This window comes from Glycine soja, chromosome 3 (assembly GCF_004193775.1).
Source record: "Glycine soja cultivar W05 chromosome 3, ASM419377v2, whole genome shotgun sequence".
Taxonomy (NCBI): domain Eukaryota; kingdom Viridiplantae; phylum Streptophyta; class Magnoliopsida; order Fabales; family Fabaceae; genus Glycine; species Glycine soja.
Window position 1 is genome coordinate 41,731,268 of NC_041004.1, and position 17,140 is coordinate 41,748,407.

General features: G+C 28.7%; 1 protein-coding gene across 2 annotated transcripts; it reads right to left on the reverse strand.

The window, feature by feature from the left end:
* Positions 1-14,313: 14,313 nt before the first annotated feature.
* On the reverse strand, positions 14,314-16,509 carry LOC114407134. Of its 2 annotated transcripts, XM_028370114.1 has the most exons (4): positions 16,272-16,509; positions 15,950-16,166; positions 15,485-15,700; positions 14,314-15,036 (listed from the first exon to the last, which is right to left on the reverse strand). In XM_028370114.1, the coding sequence occupies exons 2-4, from the start codon at positions 16,163-16,165 to the stop codon at positions 14,815-14,817; spliced, it is 654 nt and encodes a 217-aa protein (XP_028225915.1). In that variant the 5' UTR covers position 16,166; positions 16,272-16,509; the 3' UTR covers positions 14,314-14,814. The 2 variants fall into 2 exon arrangements, with proteins under 2 accessions (XP_028225915.1, XP_028225914.1); XM_028370113.1 differs by having other exon boundaries at positions 15,950-16,509.
* Positions 16,510-17,140: the final 631 nt, after the last annotated feature.

The following is a 17,140-nucleotide window of genomic DNA, read 5'->3' on the forward strand; positions in this document are numbered from 1 at the left end:
TCCATTCCAAGTTTATTAACAATACCGTTGACAAAAGCTCAGTCAGACCACGGGGGAGGACAGATAATAAGAGCCCATCCATGCAAATTGCTAAAGTGTCTCTTTCTTGGCTTAGCACCTACTACCTCTCTCGATCGGTCTCTCCTTGTGTTTTTATTATTATTAGTTTGATTTTGTTTGTTTTCATTATTATAAAGTGTCAAGAATTTAATTTAAGAAATAGTCATTATAGAAACTCATCATGTATATAGATATATACGTACTAGTATATATAGCTGACTTTTGGTGTGCATATTATTAATTTGGGTAATAATACCGGTACACCTCTTTTAGCGCATAGGGTAAGAAGAAGAAAGAGATTAGAAAAAAGAAAATAATAGACATAATAAATTATAGAATGGAAAATAAAAAATGAAATAGAAAAAACAAATAAATGTGCATGGTTATATTTATTCTAATAATATATCACTTCTCTACATGAAACTAAATTCATATCCTATGAATAAGATTATATGTTCTAAGTATTGAAAATAAAAAAAATAAATTTTACTAATTAAAGTTAATTAATTAATTTTTTTTGACAAATAATTATTAAGAAAGTCAAAAGATACTTATATATCCTTTATCATTGGATCAAACCCAATTAATTAACAACGGTTATATCATCTTATCTCACGTGATTTTATTTTAATTTTAGTATTTATGTAATTCGACTAGAGAAATTATGTATCCTCTGATCGTAATTGGATTAAGTCACCTAACTATACCAGACTCCATTCAATATATTGATATACTTAACTAATTACGCCCTTAAGTAATCATACCTTAATATATCCTATCAAATCTTAATTAATATAACTTGTCACATCTCATCATAACTTACTTTTGGAAATTAAAGAGATATTTCATCATATCATATTTCTTTAATGTTTTGAGCAGATTACCTCTAACTCTAATCTTATTTGAGAAAGTTCATCCCTAAACAACTTTGTACTGATAACTGACTCAAAATATATTTATTCTATTAAAATATTTTTTGGTGTACTTGTTTTTTTAATGGCAGTCTCTTTTCCCACTTTTTCCATCCGATTTGGCTAAAGTCAGTTAAGTATAGCAGCCTTCATTTCATTATCATGCCTTTTCTCATAATAACTTCGTTTGTTTTTGAATTCAGTCTCGTTCTTCTTCTAGTAATTCATTTTTGATGGCTACGGGCTGTTTACATGCCTGCCTGCTAGCTATAATAAATAATTGAAAATCCAAATCTTTACTCCGTACGGGAATTTACTTTCTACGTCATGTTTAAACCTTTTGTAGCTCAAAATATACACACAATAATACACATGTTTCGCAGCTGAGGCAGCTTTTATTAGCACGCCAGCCAGATATATCTACTCTCGATTATTAATGGGTAAATAGTGTTTTCGGTTTTCCATTCTTAATATCCTTTCTTCATCTGTTTGAACGATGATTTTGATGACTCCGATATCCTTTTCAAGTTATATCTTCTAATTAATAACGATCACAAGCTTCACCTGGTTAATGGTTATTAATTAATTTTACTCATTCTTTTGTCTGCTGAGGGATCTCCATTGTTTTTATTATTTTGTTAAAAGGGTTGCACGTTTTAAATTACAGTAAATTTGGCTAGTGCCTTAATTAGACTGGACTGCTTCGAGAAGCTTTGATAGTTGTTTAGTTCGTTAGTTTCAAAATTTAATCTCCCTGTTCTCAAATACGTTTAACCCAATACTACTTAACATATTCTGTTTGGAAGGCACGAAAGTAGAAGAATAGAAAGGGAGAGAAGGAAAACAATCAATTTTATTTACTTTTTTTCATAGTTTAATTTGGTATATCACTTAGAAGAAGAAAAGAGGGAAAAATTGTAATAGTCATTTTTAATCATTTTCAAATTAACACGAAAAACAACTTATATAATTAAAAGACTGAATTTATCTTTATATATTATACTTTTTAATTAGTCATGTTTACATTATTTTACATATATATTTAACTTTTTTTCTTTTATTTTTTTTTGTTTTAAATCACATGTATTCTTCATTGGAAGAGTCAATTTTATTTGGTAGGATAATTATGCACAACAAAATTATTCTTTCAAAGTATTGTACTTAATCATATGTTAGTTGATCTACATGCATGTTTGGTGAGTTTTTCTTTTCTTTCTTATCAAATAGCTTACAAAATCATTTTACTTTTTATCTATGTTTTTCATTTCCCCTCTCTTTCTTACTTTCTTTGTATTTAGAACATAATTTATGGCCTCAAACTAATTTGTATACTAGAGATTAAAAACACAATTTATAAAAAAAGTTATATGTGACTATATCGTTAGATTTATTAATGATGTGACGAGCCATTATCATATAAATTATTATTACATCATCAATTAACACTATTACATGATAGTAAGAATAAAACAACCAAAAAAATACAAGAACTAAAAGGATGAAAAATAAGATACTTTATAAAGACCAAATTATTATTTATGCCTAAAAAGTTTTAATAAAACTTGTAACAAATAACTAATAACATTTAAAAATAACAAATTACACTAATACTTTTGGAGCTTTTTTCAAATTACACTAACTCTCTTTATGTTAATTTGAAAATATTATGCTGACACTCATATATTGTTAACTAACACCCCTTTAATGTTTAAAAATATTATACTGGCTCATTCTTATATATTATAATAACAATTTCTACAAGGAAGGTTTTTATAATTATTAAAAAAATAAAAGTGTTTGTGTAATTTCTCAAAATCCCAATAGTGATTAATGTAATTTACTTTTTAAAAAATGTTTACTGACTCATTCGGTAACATTAATTTGGAGAATATTTTTGCTTAAGGCTTGCTCGGTTTAAATATTTGAATTTATTGATGCTGATTTTTTAAGTAAATAATATTTAAAAATTAATTTATGTTTTGAAATAATATTTATAAGATTATTTAAAAACTAGTTTTAATAAAATTATAAATCTTATAGTTAGAATTAATTGTACTTATTGAAAAAAATTATAAAGAATCATGTTTATTACTTTGTATAGTGAATTAATTTGAAATTCAAAAAGTTACCCAAACGTTCGTGCTTATTACGGTTCGAACGTGATTTTGAAAGAAAACAAAATAAGCATGCTATTATTAGTTAGTAATATAACTAAACTGGAAGATGAATATTCACAAAGTTATCGTTTGATGATTAATTGCATGCTATTATTAGTTAGTAATATAACTAAACTGGAAGATGAATATTCACAAAGTTATCGTTTGATGATTAATTAGTTGAATATAAAAGTTGTTCTCTTGAAATATATATTATCGCTCACATATGAATGGAAGTAGCACCGCCAAAATGAATTGCAATTCACCAATTGTTTGTTACAAAACACAACCTATTGTTGTTACATTACTCGTCCTCTATTATTTGGAATCTATTTGAAACTACTTATGCTACGTATAAATTGTCTGTCGTCGTGCTTACGGATTTATTCAGCCCTTTGCATTCTATATGTATATATTCTTTTTTTCCTAGTTTTTTCCTTGCAATTATTTTCATTGGAAAACGCTAAATGTACACCCTTAGAATGTGGTGTATGAGTGAAAGAAAGAAAAAGATGAAGAGAGAAAATAAAAGAAGAAAAAGAAACTAATTAATGTAAAAAAAATGATGTAGTGAACTAATAAAGAAATAAATTAAAAAAAACGGAAGACAAATTACGTACAATAATATCCATTTTTAGTTTTAGTTTTTCTTTTAATACGCATTTCATTCACTTCACTTCTGGCTAGCTAGTCAATCGTGTGTGTGTATATATATATATATATTATTTTACGGAGTGAATGTCCTTTGTGATCTATCGATCATTTGGAATAAAAAAAGAGACCACTGCTAAAGTTAATTAACCTCTCATCACACTCGGTTAGAGTATGATTGTACAGTAAATTTCTCATTTTTAAATTCGTTTTCCGTTTACAGCAAGGTTAAATTGAATTCAAAAAAACTAATTAATTTATTGCCCTATATCTTATAAAAAAAATAGAACTTATATTTGTCAAAAAAACAAATCTTATATTTTCTAATTAGACTAGGCAAGCACTGACAAAAAAAATTAAATATGTAATTAGTTGGCGAACAAACGTGGATACTCTCATTTTAAAATTATATATAGATTATGATACTATCATGTAGTAATTTAGAAGAGAAATAAATCCATAAATATACGTTGGGATTTAGTATTTTCAAGTTTCAAAGTTGCGTGCTGTGTATTTGGATGGAAGAAGAATTGACGAGGGGATAATAGACTCATTGTTTGAACAAACTCACTCAAAATAATTCTGAGTTTGAATACTGTGTAATTAAGGAGGAAGGTTCCTAGACATCCCTGAGTTGTTTCGCCGATAATTAATTAATAATCATAATTAATTATTAAAATTTGATAAAAATAGGTTTGAGATGTTAGGATGACATCAAAGACAATTACTTAACACCAAAAGCTGACCATAAAAAAGATCCCTACAATATATTTTAGAACTACCCCTGTGAATATACATTCAACCAACAACATGTCATATGCCACTGTAGCTAACCCGAGAGTCCACCCTCACTCACCATCACAGTTTTTCAATATAGTTTTACGATTTACAGAAGTTCTTATAAATTAAAACTTATATTGCTATATATTTTTTAAAACTTATCAATAATACCTATTATATGGATCTGGTAAAGAATTTAATTTTTTAATTTTTGGATTCGATCGAAATTTTAGGATGAAAAAAAAAGTTACAAAATTTTACACCAATTAATTTACTTGATTCAAATTAATCAGCATCTAAATTAACTTTTAAATATTAACTATTGAGGCTTAAAAAAGAGAAAAGAACAACTTCATAGATATGTCTAAACGCATATATACATGCATGGAAATAAAACTAAAATTAATCAACCTATCAATTCAAAATAGATTAATCAAATTTCTTATATTAAATTGACTTTTTAACATCTGTAGGCTCTAGCCCTGACAAATCTATGTCATGTTTTGGATTACATTTTCGCAAGTTGCATTAAGTTTTGTCCTCATTCATACAAGATTTTACCTTCAATTTTTTTATCAGAAAATAAAAAAGAATTCATTTTTATCATTTAGTATATTATTATAAGAATTTTCTAAATTGATCACAGTTATATATCATTAAAATATTTTAACTACTTTCGTACATTATAATATTTTTTGTAAATTTCTATAATGATAAAATTACTCTACATCATTATTACATACTTTCTTAATCTGAATTAAAAAGAAAAACTAGATTTAAAAAACATCCTGTATGCATCAAAACATACATATATCAGTGTATAAATATCAATATTCAATTTTCAGCATCGAATTCTGTCTCATGAAAACATTGCTTAATTTTCTTTTCTATGGGCCAATTAAAGCGCAAAAATCAACCATAATAACTAATTAACTATGCAATGAAGACTATTGAGTACACTCCACGGTGGAGATCTATGTCCTGGTTTGGCATTTCATGATCAGACACCGCCTGCAACTCTGCAAGTGGGCTTTGTCCCATTAAATAATTTTAAGGTATTGCTGAAAATTGAATCACATCATTCCCATACGTACACTATATATTGTGTCACTTGATGAAGTTGTCAAGTGTGATCTAAGGGGACGCTAATTATATATATGGTATAGACTCTAGCAGTGAGAGTTGACTAGTTGATACTTGCAATTGAACATTTTCAGCAAAAAGATTTTCGGTTTCTAATGTCTGTCATTAAAATTTTATTGATATAATATGCAATTATATATTATGATAAAATAAACTTACCGAAATATTTTGCATGATCCTTTTTTTTTGTTATATTACAAATCTTTTATTTTTTTCGTTACATTGCATGATTTAATTTAGCTAGAAAAATATTTTTCTAGAGTTTTTTAAGTGTATATTACAATATAAACAGCTGAATATGAAATGCAAATATATATATATATATATATATATATATATATATATATATATATATATTATCACAAAACTAATTAAATAAATATTTAAGATACACATCATCAAAAGTAAATCATAAATTTATGCATGTAAGATAGAGGTACATAAGTACTACTTATAAATATACGGAACACATTGATTTTATGTATATAAGCTATGTAAATTAAGTTAATTAATAATTAATATATAGTATTGTTTTATAAAAAATAATAATACAAACATTTATTTCAAACAATTATTTTCTTATTTAAAGCGACGATGCATCAGTTGTTGATTAATTTAATATATATAACTTACTAACAAAGTCTAGACTATGGCTAGTTTCTCACCTCTCCCGTCCTGAAATTATAATTAATAAAGCTTATTCATGTATTACAGCAGTTGACCTCTAAGTTTTTTGAACTTGTACAGTTGTGTTTATATGCGATAAGAGCATTCTCTCATCAGAGTCCTGAGTTATTTAATTCTAAATAAAGTTATTGTTTTTTTTATTAGAGCAGTATTTATATAAATAATTATTTTTTAACAAATTTATATCATAGAATATTTTTTAAACAATATAAAAATTCGTAAAATTAAGTTAATTAGTCATTTCAATAATTTTAGTATTTAAGTGAATTTTATGTAGAATATTTAAATCTATATCAAATTGTAAAATCTCATAAAATTATGATAAATAGCCCATATTTAAACAATTATACATCAATCATCATAGATGATCTAATTAAAGTAATTAACGATAATTAATTGGGTGAGTATGCGCGTCAATCTATATACTAAACACTTAGCACTCAATATATAACTAGTTAGTCAAATAATTAATTTTATCAGTAAGGTGATGTTAAGAATTAATTAGTGTATAATGCAACCTGCAGGTAAAGATTTGAGCTAATTAATTAATTGAAATCCTACGAATGGATCTCTCTATCTATACTAGTAATAAAGTGACATGATATATACTAGTAATAAAGTTTATATAATAGACAGATCACGAGATAGAGACAGAGCTATAAAGCCAAGCTAAGCTAAGCATGTTAATTAACGGTTTAGGGCAAAAGTATTATTTGCTGCCCCCACCAATAAACGAATGGGGAAAATTTCCAAGTTTTTAGTCTGGTCAAGCTCTTATCATGTTTCCTGCAATGACCTTTTAAAGTGATGGAAAGTGATGATGCTAAGCAAATCAAACATAAAAAGACACGCATTAATTAGAAAAGGTAGTCAATCAAGCAAGGCGTGTTTCCTGCATGAATGACCTTTTAAGACAAGTCTTATCATTTTATAGTGATGTAAAGAAAATTAAACATAAGTTTTGAGAGTTAATAAAGACATTAGAATGGAGGTTAATAAATTGTGATATAAGTTTATTGTATAAATTTTTTTAGCTTAACTATAATTTACCTTAATTAAATTTTTTATATTTAAAATATTGGTCGTTTTCAGGTTATTATTTAACATTTATTTTTTTTAACCAAGCACTTAAAAAAAATTATTTTATTTTACTATCCGTCGTTAGTTCTCCTTCGTTAAATGATGACACGAGAGACAGAATGTCTCGTTATCACATCGTATTACTGACACCTTAACGTCACGTTATTACTTTCTTTCCCTTTTCCAATGAAAACCACCACCATGGTGCCACCACCGTGGACCACGCCGCACCACCGTTGCCATCGATCGCCACCACTGTCGTCAACTGTTATCATTGTGTCATCCAACCCCTTCTTTCCCCTATCCAACATAAAACAATCCATCCTATGCCACCAACAGAAAACAACTCAATATGAAGGTTCGACCAAAAACCAAAAAAAAAAAAAAGGAGAGGGAAAGGGAAACATTGATGCCAAATTGAAGATTCCTGTATTGATGTCTTGTTTAGTGCATTCTCTGCAACTCACAAATGGATCTGACATCCTCCTCCAGACACGTGAGTGGTTCCCTCCCTCACACGCCCTCTTCGCCTTTTGCCACACACGTCGCGCTTTCGCCTCCAACAAGCACTCCGCCCTTGACAACGCCTATGCCATGGAATTAATCCATTGGCAATGACCCCCTCGCGGCGTCCAGCGATGTCGAAACATGGCCATCTGCGAAGGTGCATTCCCTTGAACACCAAGCCAACATCGATGCCTTTACCATCGCGACCTTTGAATTGTCATCGGAGAAGTTCGAGGCCTGGGACGAGGTCATCGCCAACCTTTCCCCCACCACGTCTGAGCCTCAGGAGGAGCCATAGCAAAAGCAAGATGAATCTCAGATGAAAAAGGATCCTTTCGTAACGAGTGATGTGTTGTTTTATGTTGGTGAGGTGAGTTGTTTTTTGTTGGTGAGCTAGTCACCTATGCCTACGTGTATAGTGATAAGGTGTGATGATGTAGTACTTCGTTTGTCACGTCATCACTTAACAGAATGAGACAAACTATGGATAGTAAAATGAAATAATTTTTTTTTCAGGTACTTGATTGAAGAAAAAAATAAATATTAGATAATAATTTTAAAATAATTTATATTTCAAATATGAAAAACTTAATTAAGACTTTAAATTTACGGCAAAGAAATTTATATTATCAATTAATTAAAATTACTTTATATTACCAAAAGCTTATCCATCCCCATTTGTCTTACTGATTGAAAAACTTCAAGTTTGTCCTATCTCCTCTATTCATTGGATGGGATTGCCTTACTATTGTATTCGTGAACAACCAACAGTGCTTCATAATATTTTATGTCCTATCACCTCCATGTCGCGGCCAAACGGTCAAATGGGGTCATTTTTATTTATTTATCATATGGAAATATATTTTAAAGTGTAATAAATGTTATGAGTTCTAGATCGAAAGTCTCAATATTTGTTATGATTTTTATTTTTTTTAATTAAAATTGTAAAATATTTTATGAGTTTAACTTATTTTTTTATTTAAAATTATAACTTTAAAGTTGTAAGATTTTTTTTTGTTTTGTTTTAAAACTTTAAAGTCCTAAGTTTTATTTTTTTATTTTTTATCACTTTAAAGTTGTGAAGCATAATTTTTTTTACACTTTCCTATATTTCTTAAAAAAAATTGTAAATAAATTTTTAATTTAATTATTTAATAAATGAATGTATTTTTATTTTTTTATTTTTATTTAATTTTTTATATATATTTTTATATGGTTTTATTTAATTTTTTTTATTTAATATATTTTCTATATTAAATATTTTCTAAATTTTTGGTATATTATTTTATTTAATATATTTTCTATACTTAATATCTTCTATATTTTTTTATATGATTTTATTTAATATTATCTATATTATTTTGTATATTTAAATAAAACAATATACAAAAAATATTGATAATATTAAATAAAATTATATCAAAAAATATAGAAGATATTATATATAGAAAATATATTAAATAAAAAAATATAAAAAATATTGATAATATTAAATAAAATCTTATCAAAAAAATATAGAAGATATTATATATAGAAAATATATTAAATAAAAAAATATACAAAAATATAAAAAAAATATTAAATAAAATTAAAAAAGTAAAAATAAATTCATTTACCAAATAATTAAATTAAAAATTATTTATAATTTTTATAAAAAAATATATAAAAAAGTTGTAAAACAAAAAAAAATTATGCTTCAAGACTTTAAAGTAACATTCCTATTTAAGTAAATTATATTTAAAATATATTTATTTTAATCAAATTAATAACTTAGTTATATTTTATAAAATTTAATTGAATAAAGTGATAATAAATTCATTATAGTGGTAATAAACACTTTTTATTATTTACTATTTAAAATATTTGTATTTATTATATAGATAAAAAATAAATTAAAATAACAAAAAAACATATTTATTGCAATTTTTATAATATAAAAAGTAGATGAAAAATTTAAGTATTTAATTGTATTAAAAGATGATGATGAATCATATTTTCTTCACAACCTAAACATAAAAAAAAAAAAAATCCTCTCAAGTGATATTATCACCGAATGAGATCGATCCTAAGTCCTAACTCTTCAATAAATTTTTTAATATTATTAATTCCATAAAGTTAAGGTTTAAAGGAATCAATTCACTCGGATCAGCCTGGTGGTAGGAGTTGATGTGAATGTATATATGAGGACTTTGATTCTTATTGTTATTATTATACACAACAACTACAATAAAAATTGACAGATATTCACACATGATTATTTACGTTTTTTTTTCACTCTCTTGCTAACCTTAAGACTCATGTTAACCATTCTTACAGCATCTCTAACAATTGTTTAACTCTAAGTAATGCTGCTTTTTTTTTTTCATTACAACAAATTAAATAACATGAAGTTACTTATACAAACTTTATTTATTTGTACTATAAGTAGGACCCACAAAATTAAGTTAAATATTTTAACAACCTTAATATTAAAGTGAATTTTTAAGTAAAATACTTAAATTTTTGTGAAATTATGAAACCCATAAAATTAAGATAAACAATCCTAACACTTGAATTCAACTGAACCAATATATATTGGTTTTATTTGGATTAATTTTTTAGTAAATTGCATGGTTTGGTTCAATTTGCAATTGGTATTTGAAAAATCAAACTAAACCAAATTAAATTGCAAATATTTATATTTATTATAATACTTTCAATTGCTTTTGTGATTGGGTGAAAGCCTTTGTGGTTGTTTCTTATGGCATGTGCAAAAACAAATTAAGAACTAAATCTATGAATTTATCTGTGGAAAAAATAAAGATTTTGCTGGTTTGAGTGAGCATAAAACAGAACTTTTATTCAAAAAGAAAGTCAAAACCGATTTTTAATATCTAAATATGATTGCAGCTTGATCATATTATATTAGGTAATTCTCTAAACGCTGCTCAATCAGTGTACTGCAATTTGCTATAATATTGATAAATGAAAAATATGCATGTAGTTATTTATTTATTTATTTTAATGAAAACAACAATTTAGAAAAATTATATTATTATTTGATTCAAATATCCAGGACCAGTAAGAATTTTCAGTGGTTTATTCTTTACCACTTGTATAAATGGCAATGCTTCCTGTTGTTGATTCATGCTTGATATATGCATTCTCGATTATGTTACTGAAATATACAAAAAATGATACAAAGATAAAATTTAAAATATTAAAATCCGTAAAAATTGATCCAAATTAAATTGCAAAAGATTGAGTCGGATTTAATATTATATTCAAATCAAGCTGCCTATAACTTTTAAGTTTGTTTCAGATGATTTCTGTTTTAAAAGTCAAACCAAACCGCACTGTCAACATTCCTACCGCCAATAGATGCACGCTACTGCCACCAGTTCAAATCTCCTGGTTCTGTAAAGAAAGAAGAAGAGAAGTGAGAAAGATGAGGGTATTTTTGAGTTTTACTATGCTTTAAAATTAACGGGGGTGTAGGATGAGATTGATAGTGTGCAGGAAGAAAGATCCATTTTCTCACACTGAAATATTATTAGGATCGGCCCAATCCAAATAGCTCAAACTGGATTTTGATACTTAGTGACTAATTATATAACAATTGTTTAAAATTTAATAAAAAAAAACAAAAGTAGGTATTGAGGGACACAGTTAAGAAAATGGGCAGAAAATTAATCCCAATTTTTTTATAAGTTTCGTTTCTTAATTAATTATCTCATTGAAGTTGAGTTGTTCCAAAACCCTTTTTCTCTTCATCATATATATATATATATATATATATATATATATATAAGAACACAATTACACTTGTCAAAATACATCACCAACAATGCCCTCTAGAGTAGGTTCAAAAATGTAGGACTAATATAGTATGTGTACCGAGCAAATTCCACTTGAATTAAGCAGTCAACCCAACAGAACCCATCTTTAGTAACCCTTCAAAGCTAAAGAAACCTAAACCAATACCCCAACACATGATGCAAACATTTATTTCTTATCTAACCACAACCTCAACCAATTCGACATGGAGCATCAAATGGCAAAGACGGCGACGACAACAACAACAACACATTGTCCTGCGACAAATTGCTAAAGGTTAAAAGTTAAAGCCCGCTATGATCGAGGAGCTAGGCATGGACGTACACCAAATTAATCCGAAATTAATCAGTGTACCATTGCATCCTCTTTAGGTATTTCGTTAGGCCTCAGACAACGCAACGAAGGAACAACAACAACACAAGAAGAAGCTGCATCAAGTACAACGAGTGGGTGCAAGAGGACATCCTTAACAAAATCCCGGTTTTCTCAATCTCAACAAAAACAACAAGTGATGCCATTAATGAATGCTCCATTAGTTTGGGGCAATGGGAGGATGGGGATGTGGTGAGATTATTGCCTTCTTGTAACCATGCATCGATGCATGGTTCATGGACCATGCCAATTGCCCCTTTTGCCACTCAGCAATCACTTGTGATTGCGAGTTGATAGAAAATGTGGGAAACGGACAAAGGGTCTTTCATGTGCATGGGGATGTTTCATGTGATCATCACCATACATTGATGAATGATGATGATGTCAGTGGTTACACCCCAAGATTACAAAGGCCACACCCCATGTTGCTTCACACGCACTCTCTCTCGTCGCACATGCGGAGAAAGCCACGAGGTTTGGTGATGATGGGTTTGAAAAGGTCCTTGCCTTTGGATCAGACATCTTCGTATATTGCCATTACCATACAAAGAGATCAACTAGGAGAGGCTTTCACCTCTTCTAATTCTTCTACCAAAGGGCTGATCATGACGAGTCAGTACTATAACTATAGATCAAGATCGCGTAGTAGGCACCTTGATCACATGTCTTCGGTGTTGATGAGATCCTTCTCGCAGTTTCGGAACAGTACTACTGCAAGTGGTAGATACAATGTGATTCTTCCAAATTGAATGTACAATGAATCATGACCGGTCTAATTAGCTAGTGTAGATGGTTCTTCTTCTCTTCGATCGAACAAATAAGTTCAAGCACATATTTCTCGTAAATAATATAGATTCAAATTTAATATAACCTTTCATCATATTGATCTTCAATAGTATACTCACCATCTTTCAGAGTTATTATAATTACGAAGGAACACCATAATCATGGAGTATTTTCTGACACATTCACATGCACATCGATCTTTTCGGTGACCAGTTTTTCTGAAACATTTATTGCGCCGTTTATTGATTTCTTGCTCTCATCATTATCAACCCTTGCTTTGGAGGAATGATGGCATATGTAAGTTCTTAAATTTATATATGTTCTTGAAGACATGCAGATGCAGGTATGCAAATTACAAAGGACGACGTTTTAAAGTGATAACTAAAAAGTAACGAACATCGAACAGGGTATTTTTATTGGAATTATATATGCATGCATGTCGAATGATAAATTTTTATTTTTTTACTTTAAAAATTAAAACCCTGTCCTATGAGTTACTAAATTTTCATTTTTAAACTTGTACTTGTTGATAATTAAGATTTAAGAATATGTGTTTAATTTGAAAAATAGTCATTTTTTACATGTATGCAATACATATATATATCAAATATATAATTTAATAATTAGATCTAAACATATCTAGTAATTGAAATTAAAAAATTAAAATGTGAATCATCCAATCCAAATCCAAACTGCATTTTTTTATTGAATCAAATCAGATTTTTTAACAATTGGATTGAGAGATTTTTTTTATTTTTTATTTTGCTTAAATCCAATCCAATCAATCCTTAAACATCTCTAATAGATATATAAAAAAAAAAAATTGAAGCACTCATGAGAAATAATGTTAATTTTTTTTCTAAAATTACATACCAATTTCTCCCTAAGAAGTTGAATGAGAACTGAAAGTCTAAAACCTATGACTAATTATGAAATACAACAACCTAATTATCTTACTGGATTCGACCGAGCCCGACATGATGCATATGCTTGTTTTGAAGTATGATGATGTTATGACCTAAATTCAATTGTTGATTTATTTGTATAGATTTATTAATTTAGGATAAAGGTAGATCCATGAGTTTTTGTTTTTATTGAGGCTTCAAATTTCCAGCGCTCCTACCTAATTGCCTTGTCTCATTAGTTTAATAAGAAGAGAAAAAGTCGCTACGCAATAATAAAGCATAAGCACAACTAATCATTCACATTTGTTACGGTTACACTGTTCCCTTGAATTCCCTAGGGAAAAAAGAAAATCAGTTAAAGAACCAAAGAAATTAGCGGGCGAATATAGAGAAGAAAAGCAGTATTTTTACTTTTTAGAGAAAATGTGATTATTTCATTGAGCTCTACGAAATTGGCAATGATAAATAGAAAGTTGATTTGTCCCCGTTAATTTACATAATTACATGCACACGAATTAATAAAATTAAATAAATAAAAATACAAAAGATATAAAAAGTTGTGGTTATCTTTATGTAAACGGTCCATGTGGATGGTGGGCCATTGAAAACTATAAAACGGACTCTCCAAAGACTTGCGTTTTTATTCCTTAATTACGTATACACCCACAACAATTATGCATTATTGAATCTTCACAAGGGGGAATTTGTTTTTTGGGACCTAGACCCGAAAAGAGGTAACTTTCCTATATACCCTTTCTTTTCCCACATCACGGACCTTGGACAAACCCCCCCTCTAAAGGCTCCTATTCTTTTTCATTATTTTTATTGAAAAATTTTATAATCACGAGGCTTCCCACCAGAGAGGGTTGTATATTACAAGTAAAAAAAATGTAGATGATGCTGAATATTGAATATGTACCAACTTGGAGGGTATATAGAAGGAATAACCATTGGGATTAATTAGGAGCCAAAAGGTGCCCTATGAGGAATGCCTTTTCTTCTCCTTGCATTTGAAGAAGGTGGAGAAGGCGTGGATGAATACATGTCTTGTGTTGAACCTTCACGCAATCCTTCTTCTTGCTGTCTTGACGAGACTGATCCCCTTGAAGTATCCATTGTCAATTCTTCATTCCTACCATCCAAAGCAAAGCTTGCATCCCCATTTTTCTTTATTCCTTCAAGCTATAAAAATAAAAGTATTATTAATACCATCAAATTAAACCAATATATAGTTAATTAAAATGATCACATTAATTATATGTCACGCCATGTTCCCAACAATACTGCCTGATAATTAAAACTAAAATAAATACAAAACTCATGCTTTTAACTATTAGTATGATTATGACTATTAATTTTTTTTTTGAAAGACATTATGACTATTAAAATTTAATTAAAATGTCAGCGTGATATTGTTATACTCAGACATGATGAATATTCAAAAGTAGAGGGAATATAATTATGATGGTGAATGATGGCGATGGGCTTTCAAATGTAGGTGATGATGTATGGGTGGTGGGTGTTATACCCATATGATGAGGATGATTGAGTTGTGAAAGATGTGCATGCTGATAATGAAATGAACAATAATTTTTTTCTTAACACAATGATATTAAAAATAATATTTCACCTTACATCCCAAAGAGCAAAACCGAACTGGGTCCAAGAGGCTCCTTCCACAAATCTCACAAATCTGAGCTACTCCTTTTCCAGATTTTGGCTGAGGCCTCACATTCAGGAACAAAACTCGAGCACTGTTGATTACATATGTCTGCACTCCACTGATGTCCAACACTTTCTGGATTTCTGAGACCCTCACTACATCGTGATAGGAAGATCGCCTTATCTAATTAATCATCAATAACAACCTCACAAATTAAATAAGGATGAAAATAATATGAAGACAAATAAAATGACCTTTACATTTACATACATTATATTATTCTCTCAAACATTGTAAAATCAGCTCCATTGTTCAACTGTATTATATTATATTATATTATATAAATCCAGAAAAAAAAAAAGAGTAATGGAAAATTAAATGCTGATAGATGAATATGCAAGCAGTGTTCATTAGCAACAATACCCCACCCACCTGAATGACTTGATGATCTTTGTGTCTTGAAGAACGGCAATAAAAGCAAAAGGCTTCACCATTGCAATCTATGCAAAACATGTTACATTCGCTTCTAGCGGCGTCAGCGTGAATCCGACACACGTTGAAGAAGGGTGTGTGAAGAAGTTGTTCAAGCCAAGGAGGTATCAGAACAACTGTGTCCTGCTGAAATCCCATTGTTGGAAAAATGGACATTCTATAAAACATCAATTCAGGGACATAAAGAAAAAATCTGAGACCAGCACGCACGCATAGATAGATACATGAAAATAAATATATAGATTTATAAATAAATCTATACCATTGTCGGTACCGGTGGATGATATAAATTAACAATTAATAATAATAATAATAATAATAATAATAATGTGGTTCAATGGGCGAGTGAAGAATGGTGATGGAATTCAATTGTTGAAAAGATAATTGTGGATTGAGAGAGCTAGGAAGCAAGGTGCTGCAGATGAAAATGGCGAGGGAGAGAAAGACCAAAAGAGAATAATAAACGACCTTCAACTTAGAATTCAACTACACAACAACGCTAAAGAGTATAAGGACAAAGGGGGAATAAAGAAATAGGGGATTGGATGGATGAGATTGAAGGCGGTGAGCGAGGGAAGGCAACAACCGTTGGATGTTTGGAGATGTTCTTTGGCGCTTACGTTGCGTCTCTACGTTGCCACAATACAACTCTTGAAGCTCGGCTACGTATGGCCTCAACAAATACCATTATTTACCTACCCTAGCTTTATTATACTATCATTTATTTTTTCATCCACCATCACAGATTGGTGGCTCCCACACCCATGCTATCGGAAATAATCTAATGTTAGCTTATTATCAATTAGGACTAATGTTTTAGTTAATTTTATAATTATTATAACTTACTTTGCTATATTTCTTTTTTGTATTTAATATACTATATATGTGTGTATGTCCTCTTATCTTATTAAAGTATATTTTTTATGCACGCTAAAATATATTTTTAGTCTTTTATATTTCAATATATTATTTTTTGTCTTTTAACTTTTAAAATATTAAATTTAGTTTCTCATGTTTTTAAAATGAGTTTACATGATTCTTTAGAAACAATGATACATTTTTTAATTGATTCAATACCTTAAATTTACACACAAAAATTTTAAAACACAACTTATATATAGTTAAACAAAA